The sequence below is a fragment of the Nicotiana tomentosiformis genome, chromosome 1 (assembly GCF_000390325.3).
Source record: "Nicotiana tomentosiformis chromosome 1, ASM39032v3, whole genome shotgun sequence".
Classification (NCBI taxonomy): Eukaryota; Viridiplantae; Streptophyta; class Magnoliopsida; order Solanales; family Solanaceae; genus Nicotiana; species Nicotiana tomentosiformis.
In genome coordinates, this window is record NC_090812.1 from 148,076,337 (window position 1) to 148,094,469 (window position 18,133).

Here is an 18,133-nt window from a genome sequence, read left to right on the forward strand (position 1 = left end):
CCGATGAACACTTATTAAGGGTCTACCGTTGTCAAATATAACTAAACCTTAGCTAGTTACTAAAACCTGCTATAATTTAAATTTTCGCATTTGAAAATAATTACCTTAGAAATTGCACAAATTTAGGACCTATTTAGACATAGATTGACTACTTTTTTTTCAATATTTTTTTGAAAAAATTATTATTCATAGAATTTGATCCGTTTTTGAAAAAAAAAATTAAAATTAATTTTCAAGTTCCCAAAAATCAGTTTAGTATAGTTTTTGAATGGATTTTTTTTTCTTCCCCTCATAGTTAATCAATTTTTTCAAATAAAATACATGTCCAAATATAACTTAAACTTTAACAACTATTTTTAACACAATTTCAATTTTTTTTTATTTTTATGTTTTAACCAAATATATGTCCAAACCTAGCTAAATCAGCTCATTTTCTTAATATGCACCTGATGTGGTACGATAAAAAATTATTTAGGCACTATTAAATTCCCTCCGTGCAGAAAACCGATTCTTATATAAGCTTTCAAGTTCCAATAAAATACAATCGAATCACTCTTTGAGTATACGATTACAATTTTTCTCTATGTAGCATCAGCATTTTCTGTCTTAACGCACGCAAAAACCTAGGGTTAGGGTTTTATAAAAGTTCAGTTTCCATGGCGGAGGACGACGAAAAGAACGTAAATAAACCCTTGCTGGAGGATAACGTTAACGAACAACCCCTAATTGATAAGAAATCATTGAAAAAATGCGATTCCGTTACGGAATTCAATGCCGTTAACAATGCGGTTACAGACGAAAATGATGAAAAAGCTGTTGTGTTGGGTTCGGTGGTGACGGAGGTGGTTATGTCGTTTGTGGAATCGAAAGTGGAGGCGGAAGCAGAAAATGTTACTGCTGGGGCAGAGTCTGTAGTTTTGAGTAAAACCGAGGGCAATGATGAAGCCGTCGCAGAGGAAAATGTTTCAGTTGATGAATCGAAAATAGAGTTAAAGAAAGACGAGTTGCTGAAGTTGATGAAGCACAAAGTAGGCAGTTGTGAGCGTAGTTGTACGACCGGAAATGAAGAAAGTGGTGGAGCAGTGACAGAGGGAGATGTTTCAATTGCTGAGGTGGCAAAAGATGGGACTATGGAGCAGATTTTTCGCAAAGAAACAGAACCTTCTGTTTTAGATGATTCACAGGTTTTTCATGAAGCAATGGGTGCTGAGGTGGAGAATGAAACTGATGCTGATACTGAGTTGAAGCACGAATTAGACAATTCTCAGAGCGTTGGTGCTAATACTGTGGCAAGAGTTGCAACCAGAAATGAAGAGAATGGTGAGGCAGTGAGACAGGGAGTTTTTTCTACTGCGGAAGCTACAATAGAGGTGACACTAGATGGGGCAGATTTAAAGAAGCGTGAAGAAGTACAATGTAGGTTTGAAGGAGTGGATGTTGAGGGGGAGACTTCTACTATTGATAATGATGCTGACAAATTGATTTTGAATAAAGTTGAGGAGAATGATGAGATGGTTGTAGAGACAGATGTATCAACAATTGAAGCTAAAGCTGTGGAAATGGATGTAACAAAGCATGAAGAAGTGGAACATGTTTCGACGTTAGATGATTCTCAGGGTGCCCTTGTAGGCGAGGAAGATGAAGCAATAGGTGTTGAGGAAGAGACTACTAATGTGGATACTGAAGTGGAGACTGAAACTGATACAGTCGAGTCAGGGGAATCCTTGGGAGGAAAGAGGAAGAGGAGGGATTCTAAGAGTCCTGGAAATTCAAAGGCTGCAGCTAGAGCTTCAAGTAGGAAGATTACAGAAGAGGACGTTTGCTTCGTTTGCTTTGACGGCGGGGATTTGGTGCTATGTGACCATAGGTGAGTTTGCTTACCTATGAAATTTTATCCATGTTAAGTAGTACTTTCTGTGTTTCAAGTTATGTGACATAGTTTGACTCGGCATGGAGTTTAACAAAGAAAGGAAGACCTTTGAAATTTGTGGTCTTAAACATGCCATAACATTTTGCGTCTTTCTTTTTTGGCAATAGTGTCATATAAGTTGGACCAAAGGGATTGATAATTTTGCTTTGCATTCTCTGTTTTGTGGATTTGCTCATGTGTTGCTTTTTTATGTGGTCTTTAATTTATAGGGGTTGTCCTAAAGCATATCATCCCTGTTGCGTTAATCGGGATGAAGCATTTTTCCGTGCCAAAGGTCGATGGAATTGTGGTAAGTGCATATATGTACGTCTTTTTCCTCATAAGACTTCATTTAGTGGATAAAATTTATGTATCGCCGATTTACTCATGCTAGTTCGTTTTCTTTCAGACTTTTTAAAGTTGGAATACACACTGATATCTTCCACTTTTTGAATTCCTTCAAGAGTCTCCTTAGACTTAAAGCTGTAGAGTAGTGAAATTCATCATCTGAAATAACTACTACATATTTGTGGGATCCTGAGGAAAAGGATTTCATTTCCGCCGAGCTAGAACAATATGTCAATTCTCTAGTAAATCAAAGTCATCATTTAATAGCAGTTTGCTTCAATTTCTTCTTTACAAATAACAAATTGAAGATTTAGTACTGTTAGTTTACAGATATGTATAGTGTAGTCTTGTCCCACATTGGAAGAGGAGTAATATCTCCTTGTAGTGTATAGCTATAAATAGGGATCTCTTGTATTGTATTTATCATCCAATATCAATAACATATTTTCTCCCGTGCCTTCTCACATGGTATCAGAGCATTAGTGAGAAAAGATCGCTGTGCATCATTCCAGCGTTAACCGGGAAGAAAGAACTTAGTCATCGTGCAATTTTTCCGGTGACCTAAGGCTTGTCTAAGTGAAAGTCACTTTCTGTCAATGTTGTGCTAAAACCAATACCACCACGAGGTAGATCACCCTCCGACGATCAACCCCTAAAATTTTATCCAGCAGAAAAACCTCCACACTCCTCCACGCGCCGGCAACAACTTTTCCGGCGAGGCTTCCGGCCACTTTCCGGCCATTTTTTCGCGAAGTTTCTTCAGGACAGTGTGCTCTCCTCAAAATTCCGAGCTTACCCATCTAATTCAAATCAAATTCCGACCATTTTTATATTTTTCCGGCGTGAACAGTGACCTTTCCGGCAATATTCCGGTGTGAACAGTGACCTCACAGTGACTAGACCTGACATTTCTTTTCCGGTGAGTGTTGTAAGTCAGTTTATGGATTCTCCCTATGATAGTCACTGGGATGCAGTTGTTCGCATTCTTCGGTATATAAAGTCAGCTCCGGGCAAAGGATTACTATTCGAGGATCGAGGCCACGAGCAGATTGTTGGGTACACAGATGCTGATTGGGCAAGATCACCTTTTGATAGACGTTCTACGTCTGGATATTGTGTTCTAGTAGGAGGTAATTTGGTCTCGTGGAAGAGCAAGAAACAGAATATAGTTGCTCGATCTAGCGCCGAAGCCGAATATCGGGCCATGGCTATGGCGACGTGTGAGTTAGTTTGGGTCAAGCAGTTGCTCAAGGAGTTAAAGTTCGGAGAAATCAGCAAGATGGAACTAGTGTGTGATAACCAAGCTGCTCTTCATATTGCGTCAAATCCGGTGTTCCATGAGAGGACTAAACACATTGAGATCGACTGTCACTTTGTCAGAGAAAAAAATACTTTCAGGAGATATTGTTACAAAGTTTGTAAAGTCGAATGATCAACTGATCAACTAGCATATATTTTCACTAAGTCTCTTTCTGGTTCTCGTATTAGTTACATGTGTAACAAGCTCGGTACATATGATGTGTATGCACCGGCTTGAGGGGGAGTGTTAGTTTACAGATATGTATAGTGTAGTCTTGTCCCACATTGGAAGAGGAGTAATATCTCCTTGTAGTGTATAGCTATAAATAGGGACCTCTTGTATTGTATTTATCATCCAATATCAATAACATATTTTCTCCCGTGCCTTCTCACAAGTACCAATAATTAGAGAAGGTACAGTAGATAGGGTGTGTTTGTGGGTTCTTTTTTTGGGGGGGGGGGGGATTTTCATCATCCCAAAAAAAAAAGCAAAGTAAAGGTGGGGAGGGGGGAGAGTAAGGGTAGTCATATTGTATTGATAGAAAGTGATACAATATGTTGATGTCTATAGTAAACCAAAGTATTGTTTAATACTATTTTGTTTTAATATCTTCTTTACAAATAATTACTTGAAAATTTAGTACGAAAAATAAGAGAAGGTAAAGTAGAAAAGGTGTGCTAATTGCCCTCGGAGATTTCTCTATTATCCCCCCCCCTCCAAAAAAAAAAAAAAAAGAGGGGGTGGGGGGAGGGTAAGGGTAATTATGTTATTCTGATACAAAGTGATAGAGAAAGGGAAGTGGAGAGGGACACAATTCCCTTGTGTTGATCTTCAACCCCTTTGAAATTGGAAGCAAGAACTAAATATGTTTCAATCCATTTGCCTCGATTCACATGGCTTTTTCTCGAAGAATATAATGAGCAATAAATATAGTTGGTGAAACAATATAACTATAATTAAGGAACATCACCGGATAGGATTGTAGGATTTTGAAATTAAAATTCTAGTATATGAAAACTACTCGCTAATTTGAATGAAAAGTTGTATGTTTGCGCATTACACCCAAGGGTGTGGTCTAGTGGTCAATAAAGTGGGAGGAGAACCATGAGGCTCCGGTTCAAATCCCAGCGGAGGCAAAAAACACTAGGTAATTTCTTCCCATTTGCCTAAATTTTAGTTGGCAGAGTTACCCAACACCTGTACTGGTGGGAGGTAGTAGGTATCTAATGAGCTAGTTCGGACATCACCATCATGAAAAAAATTGTATGTCTGCGTATGAATTTAGTTTTAAAATGGTTGAACTTGATTAGCATGATTTTTACTTCATATTTCACTTAACTGCAGTCTGTTTAAATTTTTATCCAAGATTTAAAATGGTTGAAATTGATTGACTTGAATTTTACTTCATATTCACTTAATTGCAATCTGGTTAATTTTTTGATCCATACAAACTATTGTTAATGCTTATAGTTTGGGTACACACACACACACACACACACACATATATTTTCTTTTTGCCATCTATTCCTCTCTAGTTCCGCTTTGAGCTTAAAGCCTTAGCTGACACTTGACACTCTTCTACGCTTTTGCTTTGACAAACACTATTCCCACCTAGAAGTAGGAACTGACAGATCATTAATGAAGCAGGTAATGTCATAAGGATTTAAGGGCTGCACCATTGGCATTAGTGGGAAGCCACATTATGCTTATATTGATGGTTACCACTGCGCAAAGGTTCTTGTACTATGACCACAGATTGTGATAAGTTGTGTATGAGGGATTCTGTGGACGAAATTGGAAAAAATGAGAGGGTGGAAACTAGCAAGAAGCATGGAAAAACTTGGTAAGGATGAAGACAATGAGAGAGGCATGAACAGAATGCAAACAAAAGAAGGGAGGCAGGTAAACAAGGTGGACGGATAAAAAAGGATTCACACAGGAGAATTAGGAGGAAGATGAGGGTAAGGGAAGGATTTTGGTTCCAAGGATTTGAAAGAAAGACATATACACACATCCACCAGCATGGGTTATGCAGTAAAGGGGTGAAGTACCAGTTTAGTGTGTGGAATGCATTTTGTTTTCTTGTGGGAAAAGTGCTATACTTGTCTGTACTAGGTAACATGTAGGTTTCTGTAATTCGGTGATTTTGTACTTGTATAGCACTAGCTTGTCACGTTTTGTGAATTAAATATCTTCTTTACTTATTCAAAAAATAAGGAAAGAAAAAAGGATAACAAATACAGTTTAATATATCGAGCACAAAGACTTGAGTACCAAAAGGATAGCAGTAAATATGATACAATCTAGCTATAATCAGTTTAAAGGGCACAAGTTCAAGAGTGCAGGATCTTTGTGCTAGTGCCATAGAGGGAGAAGTGGACCACTTGAACTGATTAATCAGTTGACTGAGTCACAATGGTTTATGGTCCACATCAATGGATGGATTTTATAGATCCCAACGGTAGAAACTGCTAGAGCAGATTTGGAATGGCAAGGATAGGTGGACTTTTGGTGTTGACTAATATTAGAGGGGGAGAGAGAAGAAAGAACAGCTGGGAGGAGAGGAACTGGCTGGGAAAAAAACAAAAGTAGGTGGGTATAGTCATTTGAGAAATGGTTTTTCAGATATTTTATATGGTATTGTTAAGAAAATGGACCTTGGGTCTAACTCAACCTCAAAAGTTAGCTAAAGAGATGATGGTTGCCCATAAGCCTATAAGAGACAATAACCCATTAGTCAAAACCAACGTGGGGCATTCTAACAACCTTCCAAACAGCCAGGACTGGATTGGAGCGAGGAAGATATAACATGAGCACCGAACATTGGGTAAACCAAGAATAGGAATGAGTCTAACTCTGATAAGTGATACCATTTGAAGAAAATCGACCTTGGACCTAACTCAACCTCAAAAGCTAGCTCATGAGGTGAGGATTGCATAGGTCCATAGAAGGAAACAACAACCTAATCCTTCAACCAATGTGGGACATCTTAACTGATATAAAGTGTATGGATAAACCTAATTTGTTGGGGCTCCTTGGGTGCTACTTAATATCCTATCTCTTATAGGGAGGTTATTTCAATAATATTAAGCTGAGCTAGAGTTCTCTTAAATTTAACTAAACTAGAGGTATCGATGTAGTACTGTTATTGGAGCAGTTTATTTTTGCTTACAGTAGTCAATCAATGGTTTAATATGAGTTCTTGATTAGAAAGATGATAAGTTTTGGGAATATTAAATGCCGCTCTAGATGCATTGCTTTCTTCTTCTTTCTGCTTCATGGTTTTTCATTTTTCTTGACTTTATTGAAGTCTCAACTCTCAAGCTTTTGGGTGTAGGGATTAAACACGCTGCCAGAACCCAGAACTGAAAAGCTTTTATCATGGGAAACCATCTTAATATCAATACTTCCTAATTTCAATAGTTCCCCATTTGTATTTTTGTGGATTTTTACTGCTTTTATATTCTTGATTTACTGTAGCTTTTGATAATGCTGGATTTACTTGCTTTTCTATTGCTTTATCTTGCTCATTGTTTATTTTCGGTTCAGGTTGGCATCAATGTAGCAATTGTGAGAAAAAGGCTTACTACATGTGCTATACATGTCCATTTTCGTTATGCAAGGGGTGTATAAAAAATGCTGTTATCCTGTGTGTTAGGGGTAACAAAGGCTTTTGTGAGACCTGCATGAGAACTGTCAAGCTAATAGAAAGCAATGGGCTGGGAGACAAGGATGTATGTACTCCTGTACCTAGCACTCTTCCCGGGATATTTGGTTATAATATATTCACCATCTACATTGAGCTGCTCTAAATAGTTAAAAGTAAAATGCAAACTCTACTCAACAGATGAAATCCTTTTGTACAATTTATTTTTACTATTTCTATACTTTCCGTGCTATGTTAAAAATTTTGCTCTTTGCTAGCCCAGGCACCAGTAGATTTTGATGACAAGAGTTGCTGGGAGTATCTGTTTAAGGATTACTTTGTTGATTTAAAAATGAGGCTATCTTTATCTTCAGAAGAAATTGCCAATGCGAAAAGTCCTTGGAAGGGGTCTGATGAATCTGCTAATAAACATGAGTTGGCTGATCCTCAGTATGACAACAATGATGATGGAGCTTCAGGTTCAGATGATTCTATTGAAACTTTGGAAGCCAGTAAAACTAAAAGAAGAAGCTTAAAAAGAGGATCAAAATCACTCAGAATTGAAGAGGATTCAACCAGTGCAGCTGCTGTTAGTGGAAGTGAAGGCTTCTCTACAGCTGGCACCACTGAATGGGCATCAAAAGAGCTGCTTGAATTTGTTAAGCATATGAAAAATGGTGATGCTTCTGTTATTTCTCAATTTGATGTGCAGGCTCTGGTGCTTGAGTACATCAAAACAAAAAAACTTCGTGATCCTCATCGGAAAAGTCAAATTATATGTGATTCAAGACTTGAAAGACTATTTGGAAAACCACGGGTTGGGCATTTTGAGATGTTAAAACTGCTCGAGTCTCATTTTCTTTTGAAAGAGGATTCTCAGATAGATGATGTTCGAGGCAGTATAGTTGATACGGAAGTCAATCACTTCGAAACTGATAGAAATGCTGACACTCTTACTAGTGGAGTCAAAGATAGGAAACGTAAACGTAAGAAAGGCGAAAGAAGGGGACCTCAATCAAATCGTGGAGACTGTGCGGCTATTAATGTGCACAACATCAGCTTAATTTACTTACGACGGAAGTTGATAGAGGACCTACTTGAAGAGATTGACAATTTTCATGAAAAAGTTTTTGGGACGTTTGTAAGAATACGAATTTCTGGTAGTGCACAGAAGCAAGACCTCTATAGGCTGGTGCAAGTCGTTGGTAATTATTTATAGTTCTTCTGATATTGCTAGTTTGGACATTTTTGTTTTCTCTGTTGTCACTATGTGTCTGAAATTGTACTTGAACCTCTTTCACCTCTTCCTATCATAAACAAGAGTCTTCTTGTTGCAGGTACAAGCAAAGCTGCTGAACCCTACAAACTTGGCAAGAGGACAACTGATATTGTGTTGGATATCTTAAATCTGAACAAGACAGAGGTTGTATCAATTGATACTGTCTCAAATCAAGATTTTACTGAGGTGATTGAATTGCAATTCACTAGCTACTTAATTTAATAGAATTTACTGAAACAATTCTTGTGGTAAAGGAAAAGACAAGAAAAGGAGGGAATAAAATGCATGGGATTTTACTGCAGCCAGCAAGCTTTGCCAACTGCATTTAGGTGTTGGTTGGCTTTTGAGTATGAGTATCAGATCCAAGGGTTTATATAGTCCATATTTGGCGTGCTCATGTTACCCTATGGGATTTTATCCTACAATGAGTGCCATTGCATCATCAATAATGCTCATCTGAAACATTATTAATATGTTCACTTATCTCGCTTGATAAAAAGGCTAAATTGATGTCTTCTGATCTAGCTGTTCACATGCTTCTACTTTCAATTGTCAGGAAGAATGCAAGCGTTTACGCCAGAGTATAAGGTGTGGACTGATCAATAGACTAACAGTGGTAAGACTGGAATTGATTGTGACAATATATGGTTACTATAACTTTGTCCCTATTCTCGTATTGCTGATAAATCGTCACATTTACAGGGTGACGTTCTTGACAAAGCCGTGGAAATACAGCCTGCTAGAGTTGATGATGTAAGCTAACTGCTTTCTTTTTATTACTTTTTCCAGTATGCATTTATTTTTAGATTTAAGGTGGTACCAGTATCATAAATGGGTTAACAACAGCAACAACAAGATTGGGTTGCTCTAGTGGTAAGCACCCTCCACTTCCAACCAAGAGGTTGTGAGTTCGAGTCACCCCAAGAGCAAGGTGGGGAGTTCTTGGAGGGAGGGAGCCGAGGGTCTATCGGAAACAGCCTCTCTACCCCAGGGTAGAGGTAAGGTCTGCGTACACACTACCCTCCCCAGACCCCACTAGTGGGATTATACTGGGTTGCTGTTGTTGTTGTTGTTTAAGGTGGTACCAGTATCATAAATGGGTTATTGTAACTAAATGGGCTGAAGGTAAGTTATTGCAGAGTTATAAGCAGTCCCCCTTTGGCACATGATAGTGGACATTTTCACTTCTCGCATTTTTTTCTATAGCTTTTATCAAACCTTGAACGATGGCTTTCTCTCTCTTTTTCTCGTGGGCTTGCCATCTCCCTCTCTCCCTCTCTCCCTCTGCAAATGCATATATAATCTTTGTGAGTCACCTTGAAGTAAAGTTTTGCAGTAGTCCTCAAGTATGCTCTTGTTTTTGACTTCCGGTGCCTGATCAATTTACATGAAACAGAGTTTCGTGTAACCGTAATTATGCCAAAGGACCTAATAGTGTTGGCAGTCAGCACTTTGCTGATTGAGTGTCGGAGATGCTTATGTAGTGAAACACGGACTTTGTAAAAAACGATATATACGTTAAAAAGGGAATTTATAGTAGCTTCTTTGAAGTTTAGTGTTTGAAACATTAACATCATAAGGATTCGGAGAGGTTTCTTATTATCAAGCCCCATCAACCAATATATAGCTGTTGTTATTACGCTCTCCCGATGTTCAATGGTGCCATTTAAACATTTGGAGTTAAGTTTTCTAGGCTCTAAGACTGATTAGGAAATTTAGCAACACAACAGTGACCAGTCTTCTTAGAATTTTTCTTGTTGATCTTCTGGGTATCAGAGGTGTTTCTCTTTTTTTTTTCCTGGGTATGGACTAGTCTAGTTAAATTACATGGGAGATGAAGACTCTTTTTTAGGATAGCTATTCGCTCTCCTCTAGGTGTGAGCGTAATCATTCTAGTTAGCAGTTACGTAGATAGCTACTTTTAGCTAAATGTAGATTGTTCGGCAACTATATATTGATTGCTAAGATGTACATAGAGTAATGGGCCTATATAGGTGTAAGACATTTATATCACGTTTTCTCTCAATTCTCTCTCCTGCCTCGTATTTCTCAGAGATGTCATTATCTATATGGTTTTCAAAATTGTTCTAATATATTATACGATAAAGTCCCGAGGGAGGTTCTGTGGAGATGTTTGGAGGTTAGCGGCGTTCCGGTAGCATACACTAGGGTAATCAAGGACATGTATGATGGTGCTAAGAATCGAGTGAGGACAATGAGAGGTGACTCGAATCACTTCCCAGTAGTGATGGGGTTGCACCAGGGATTGGCGCTTAGCCCGTTCTTATTTGTTCTAGCAATGGATGTGCTGAAGCGGCACATTCAAGGGGAGGTGCCATGGTGCATGTTATTTGTCGATGACATAGTGCTGATTGGTGAGACGAGAAGCGGGCTAACGCGAGGCTGGAGGTCTGGAGACAGACCTTAGAGTCTAAAGGTTTCAAATTGAGTAGGACCAAAACGAAATACTTGGAGTGTAAGTTCAGTGACGAGACTCATGAAGTGGACGTGGATGTGAAGCTTGATACCCAAGTCATCCCGAGGAGGGGTAGTTTCAAGTATCTCGGGTCTATAATCTAAGGTAACGGGGAGATTGATGATGAGGTCTCCCACCGTATCGGTGCGGGGTGGATGAAATTGAGGCTCACATCCGGTGTTTTGTGTGATAAGAAGGTGCCACCAAGACTTAAGGGTAAGTTCTACAGAGTGGTGGTTAGACCTACTATGTTGTATGGGGCTGCGTGTTGGCCAGTCAAGAACTCCCATGTTCAGAGGATAAAAGTAGCAGAAATGAGAATGCTGAGATGGATGTGCGGGCATACCAGGAGAGATAAGATTAGGAACGAAGTTATTCGGGACAAAGTTGGAGTGGCCCCCGTGGAGGACAAGATGCGGGAGTTAAGACTGAGATGGTTCGGGCACGTGTAGAGGAGGAGTACGGATGCTCTTGTTAGGAGGTGTGAAAAGCTGGCCGTGGCGGGGCTGAGAAGGGGTAGAGGTAGGCCGAGGAAGTATTGGGGAGAGGTGATTAGCCAGGACATGGCGCTACTTCAGCTTAATGAGGACATGACCCAGGAGAGAAGGGTGTGGAGGTCGAAGATTAGGGTAGTAGGCTAGTAGGTAGTCGAGAGTTCCCCGTTCTTTTTAGTAGTATTTGTAGCTCTCTTGTTTTTTTGGGTATTCTTTGACCTCTAGTATTTGTTTATTGTTTCGTTCGCTCCGTGTCGTATTTTCCATTTTATTACTATTTGATGCTACTTTTTCTTTTACTTGTTGTTGTTGTTGTTGTTGTTGTTACTATAGTTGTCTTTTTCCCTTTTTCCTTATCGTCCTTTGTCCCTCTATTCTTTCTTTCTTCTTCGTCTTCTTCCTTTCTCTCTCTTTTCACCTTTTCTTGAGCCGAAGGTCTATCAAAAATAGCTTCTCTACCTCGCCAGGTAGGGGTAAGGTTTGCGTACACACTACCCTCCCCAGACCCCACTTGTGGGATTATACTGGGTATGTTGTTGTTATCATGCCTGATTATCTGTGCTGAATTGCAGTGGCTGGAATCGGAGATCCTGCGGCTTAGTCATCTTCGTGATCGAGCTAGCGAGAAAGGGCGTAAAAAGGAATATCCTTTATCATCAATATTTTCTCACTCTTTCTTTAAGTGATCACTTATGTAAAGTCTATTATGTTCTCATATTTATCAAACGAATAGATAATTATGCTCTTCAATTTGACATAACTTAACAACTATGGATGCTTCCTGTATGACTGCTGTTTCGTTTTGTATTCCCTTTCTTGCAGGGCAGGATTGTTAGGTCCAAAGTGCACTACCGTGACCAGTTGACCATATTTCCTTTGTCTTGTCATGACAGAGTCTGCATTATGATTCAGACACTGAATCACGTGGTTCCGGAAATCTTGCATTAATTCGGGGCATTCTTTTTTCTTTTTGAATTATTATTTGCATTGGATGGGTGTTTACTGCTACTCATTCCATTTATCTCTGCTCTGTCTGACCTAGAGTTTTAGACCTTGCACATTGTTTTTTTCTTCCCAGATAAAGTATGGAGGGACCATCCTAGACAACAGAAGATGAAACCTCTAGAAGCTCACCTACCCTCCCAACTTGTTATCTTTTTTGAAATCATCATTTGCATGTAATTATGATTATGATGGGGATGTTATTCATGCAAGTTCAGCTGAATAGTTGATATCTTCTTAAGTTCCAGCTGGTCCAATAGGCCTTAACTAATGATTACGCTTAGAGAATGCGTGGAGAAACTGCAGCTTTTAAAGACTCCTGATGAACGTCATCGTAGACTTGACGAAGTTCCAGAAATACACGCAGATCCGAAAATGGATCCGAGCTATGAGTCTGAGGATGATGATGGGGAAAAAGAGAGTAGACGAGGTTTATGACTTCCCTTTCTTCTTGTCTATCTATTTCATATTACGGAGTATTGGTTTAAATTTCTGCTGCTGCCGCAGATGTTTATACAGGGTCACGAGATTCCAGTTTCAGCAGGAGAGGAAACGGGCCAGTTTCCCCTGGAAGCAACTTTTCTCCAAAAGATTCTCGGGGGAGTGCAGGGAAATTTCAGTCTAAAAATTGGGAATTCGACAGAAGTTTGTCCAGTAAAAACATTTTTAGCAAAAGCCAAGATGCTGCACGTATTGGTGAGATTGTAAATGAGAATGCATGGAAAGGGAAAGATTGGGAGACAGAATCGCAGAATCTGGAGAAGCTCGTTTCTGCTACCAATTCTGAAACAATTGGATGGAATAGCGATGTTGTGTCGAGATCTTCAGGTGTTGCATCTGTTCCTTCTCCAGCTACACTCCCAGTTAAGGCTGCAGAAACTGTTGTCAAGATCAATGAAACAGAAAAGATGTGGCATTACAAGGATCCTTCTGGAAAAGCACAGGGGCCATTTTCTATGGTTCAGTTGCGTAAATGGAGCAATACAGGATACTTCCCTGCTGATCTGAAAATATGGAGAATTACAGAAAAGGAAGGCGAATCTATTCTTTTGACTGATGCATTAGAAGGAAGGTTTGAAAAAGCTTCACCAGCAGTTGACAGTATACATTCAAGAGCTATCGTGCAAAATCGAGATGGAGAGAGACCTCATTTGAATCATAGTCGTGGTTCTGAGAATTCTCCTAGTCTTTCTGTTTCCGCTAGAGGTGGAATTTCTTCTTTTGTTGAAGTAAGGGAATCAGAAAATAATGTGAGTTCTGTTACTGGTTTTGGTCCCGTGCTCAACTCTGGAGAGGGTATCCCAGCAGGCCCAACAAATCCAATGCAACATACTCAGTCGATTGCTAGTAATGAACAACATGCGGCAGTTATGAATAACCAACCTGGCTCACAAAATGCAACTGTACAGTCCATTCAGTCTCTTAATATTCAGAATCCTAATGTGGGTGCTCATACTTTTGCTGCTGCTTCATTGAATGGAGAAACAAATGGTTCTGTTGCTGCTCCTGGGCATCCTCAGGGATATGGTAATTGGGTTACGTCTTCTGTTCAAAATTCTGCTGTAAGTTTCTCAAGCGCAGGAGCCTCAGTTGTGCCTCAACCTCATTATTGGGGAGCCCAAACTCAAGGTGGCCAACCCAATGTGCAACCTCCATCTATGCCTACTGCACCCTGGGGTGTGGTGCAGCCAGAGAGTATCAGTTCTGCATCAGCACTCAGACCTGAAAATCCAAATACTGGCTGGGGCATGATGCCAGGAAATGCAAACATGACCTGGAGTGGACAGGTACCGGCAGCCATGAATATGAACTGGGGAGTCACTGTTCAAGCAATGCCTGTTGGAAATGCAAATCTTGGTATGGTTGTGCCTACCGTGCCAGTTCTTGGGAATTTGAACCAAGGATGGGTTGCACCATTGGGTAATCCTATGGTCCAGGGATTTGCGCCTGGTAATGCAAATCAAGGCTGGGTTGCTACAACAGTGAATATGGGATCAACTGTTCCCGGGCTTACGCCTAGTAACGGGTGGGTTACTGGAATTGGAAATCCTGGAACTCTTGTCCAAGGACAATCACAACCACCAGGAGATGCTAATGCAAATCAAGGTTGGCGTCCATCTACTGGAAGTCCGGGCACGAGAAATAATGAACACCGGCATCATGGGGGTAACTTCTCACGTCACAAGGACGAGGGTTCTCATGGTGGCAACTCAGGTTACAATGGTGGACGCTGGAATAGGCAGTCATCTTTTGGCAGTAGAGGGCCTGGCGGTTTCTTCAGAAGGAATAAGCCCTGTCCATATAATACGAATGGTCGATGTGTAAAGGGCTCTGAGTGTAATTATCTTCATAGCTAATCAGAGTTGTAGGAGATGCATGATTTTGTACAGCAATATCAATCGCAGTTTTTCCTTGTTTTAGGTTTAGTGTCCTTTGATTGTAAAACGTTTGCAGGTTTAGTACCTCAGCTCTTACCTGATCTCGTGCAATTTTCCCTGCAGCAAGATCTCAATCTACCTGTGTTAGTTTTTGTTCTAAAGGAAGCCACAAGCGGGCGTTATGGTCAATCAATCTGCCTCTAGTATATTTCTTCTCTTATTTTTATTTGGCAGAAAAGCCTGGTAGACACTTGTACTTGTACCGTTTTGACATCCCGGTTCTTTTACTTTGCGAAGTTTCATTTAAGGACTTGTACATGTCGAAATATAGTATTTTAAACGTCTTTGACCATTGATTGAGCTTATGTGGTGTTTATATGGCTGAGGTGGACAGTGCATGATTTATATGCACATATGGTACGTGAATTCAATGAATTGGTAATTTTACTTCAATAGAAATAAAAATAAAACAACCGAAAAATAAACAAAAGAAAAAAGAAAAAATATAACAGAACTACCCTCCCTTGCCCTCCTTCTCTGGTTCTCCCCCTCCCTATCTCTTTTCTTCATCAGATCCCTCCCCTTTCCCTTTCTCTTCATCTTTCTTTATTCTTTTATATTCCATAAGATTTTCGGCTTTGTGCATCCCTTCTTCCATCAAATGTCTCCAACCATCTTCTTCCCTTTTCCCCTTTTTATGGTTCCACAATTTTTTCCAGTGGTTAAAGTATTTAAATCAAAACTTTTCTTCCATCAATATTCTCCAAAAATAAAATATATTAAAATAAATATAGAAAAGGGCCAGATGTGTCACTGTACTATCAGAAATTAGTTATAGGTACCGTCCATTGTACTATTCTTCACTATCTACCCCTGCCGTTACGCATTTTGACATCGGCAAAGGGCCAAATATACCCCTCTACTTTAGAAATTGGTATAAAAATACTCCTCGTTATACTATTGGGTTATCTATACCCCTGCAGTCATACTTTGGGTTTAAATATACCCCTCATTTAAACGGAGGGACACGTGTCATCGTCCTGTTGGTCAATTCTAAATATCTCCTAATTAATTAAAAAGACCCATTACCCATATCCGAAAAATATTTTTTTTTTTTGTAAAAACTGGAAAAAACTAATTGTTTTTTTTTACAAAAAACTGAAAAAACTAAAATATTTTTTTTTCCAGTTTTTACAAAAAAAAATTTCTTTAAAAAAACTGAAAAATATTTTCTAAAATAATATTTTTGTAAAAACTGGAAAAAAAACTGAAAAGTAATTTTCTAAAGCAATTAAAAACTGAAAAAAACTAAAATATTTTTAACTAAAAACTGAAAAAAAAGAAAATATTTGTTTTTTCAGTTTTTACAAAAACATTGCTTTAGAAAATTATTTTTTAGTTTTTTTTTCTTAGTTTTTACAAAAATATTATTTTAGAAAATATTTTTCAGCTTTTTTTAAAGCAGTTTTTTTGTAAAAACTGGAAAAAAAAATATTTTCATTTTTTTCAGTTTTTAGTAAAAAAAATAAAATCTGTTTTTTTCAGTTTTTACAAAAACAATTGCTTTAGAAAATTGCATTTCAGCTTTTATTTTTTCAGTTTTTACAAAAACATTGTTTTAGAAAATATTTTTCAGTTTTTTCAGTTTTTAGTAAAAATAATTTCAGTTTTTTTCAGTTTTTACAAAAACAAAAAAATTATTTTTCGGGTATGGGTAATGGATCTTTTTAATTAATTAGAAGATATTTATAATTGACCAATAAGACTATGACACATGTCCCTCCATTTAAATGAGGGGTATATTTGAACCCAAAATATGACTGCAGGGGTATAGATAACCCACTAGTATAACTAGAGGTATTTTCAAAAGTAAGGGGTTATATTTGGCCCTTTACCATTGTAATATTTATGCCCCTGCATCTAACATACCCATTTTACCCTTTTTACCCTACCCGTTCAGCCCCAACCCAATAGCCTCCTATTCGCCCACAAATAGACCTAATCTTGTTTTCTTCTCCAAAACTAGCGTTTTGCCTCATCTGTTGCGATTTCCCTCTGTTTTCTCTCTTCACCTCCATTTCTTTCAATTAGCTAACTGTTTGCACAGCTTCAAAAAATCCAATGCAAGTCCTCAGCTGCATTTTATTTACTCCTTAAATCCTTTCACGTTCTGAACAGAAATATCACTTTTGTTCAAAATACATCTTAGATTTTCCTCTGTTACCCCACTATCCCTTACTCAAACTTTATGTTGGTCGACAAATTATTCCTTCCCTAAATTATCAAGAGGTGCCTGATATTAGAGCTTTGAATACCTTGTTAATGCACATATTTGTTCTTTTACCAAATATCTGATACAAATGTGTAGTATCTCATATTTTCCATTCAAATGAATTTATTAAGATATTATTTTACTGTACTCATTATTTAATTCTCGAATAGTTGCACAATGTGCTTTATATCTATTTTTAATTATGAAATTTATGGGGTAAGAAATCCCTTTTCCATCAATGGTAAGTTCAGTAAGAAAAATATGAGTGATCCCGAAATAATCACAATATTTCATCGAACTTGACACTTTTTTAGCCTTTGATCTTCGATACAAACTGGACATGGTTCTTTTTGACAATTTTTTTTGTATTAACCATTGAAATCAAAAGAAAAGAACACTATACTATCAGTGGCGGAGCCAACCCTTAGTCGAAAATTATATCGCGCAGATAGGTTAAATATTTTATTTTTACGTATATATACTATTTGTTGATCCGCCACTGTATACTATACCAACGTCATCCTAACCTTTCTAACCAAACAAAGCAGTGCAACTTACTTTCCTATCTTCAAAGCCATGATAATGTTCACCGACACTAATGGAGCCTTGACTTGACGATTATCATCGCAAAATGAAAGAACTGAAATTTTGATTTGGAGTAAGTGATATGAAAAAAGAATTGAAATAAGTGTAAAGAAAAATCAGTTTCATCTATGAGTATGAAAAAGAAATTGAAATAAAGTGTAGAGAAAAATAAGTTTCATCTATGACCGAGAAAAATCATTTCTCTCTTGCGCTTATCAAATACCAGTAAAGTTTTCTTTTATGATGGGGCAAAACCTAAGTTTGCAGAAGAAAACAAGATTAAGTGTTTTTAGGGGTGAATGGGAGGCTATTGGAACGGGTAGGGTAAAAGGATACATGGTTAGGCTGTTTAAAATCGTCTCACTTGACCTTAAAAATGGGTCTGTTAGATGCCGGGGCAAAAATATTAAAATGTGTAATGGCAGGGGTAGATGGGGAAGAATA

General features: G+C 38.4%; 1 protein-coding gene across 2 annotated transcripts; it reads left to right on the top strand.

Annotated features, from left to right (window-relative positions):
- Positions 1 to 482: 482 nt before the first annotated feature.
- On the top strand, positions 483 to 15,021 carry LOC104105931 (zinc finger CCCH domain-containing protein 19-like). 2 transcript variants are annotated; one of them, XM_009614365.4, is made up of 10 exons: positions 483 to 1,867; positions 2,140 to 2,219; positions 7,107 to 7,291; positions 7,487 to 8,408; positions 8,541 to 8,668; positions 9,039 to 9,098; positions 9,185 to 9,235; positions 12,025 to 12,095; positions 12,733 to 12,884; positions 12,974 to 15,021. In XM_009614365.4, exons 1-10 carry the CDS (start codon positions 657 to 659, stop codon positions 14,809 to 14,811), a joined length of 4,698 nt encoding a protein of 1,565 aa, XP_009612660.1. In that variant the 5' UTR covers positions 483 to 656; the 3' UTR covers positions 14,812 to 15,021. The 2 variants fall into 2 exon arrangements, with proteins under 2 accessions (XP_009612660.1, XP_009612659.1); XM_009614364.4 differs by having other exon boundaries at positions 485 to 1,867; positions 12,962 to 15,021.
- Positions 15,022 to 18,133: the final 3,112 nt, after the last annotated feature.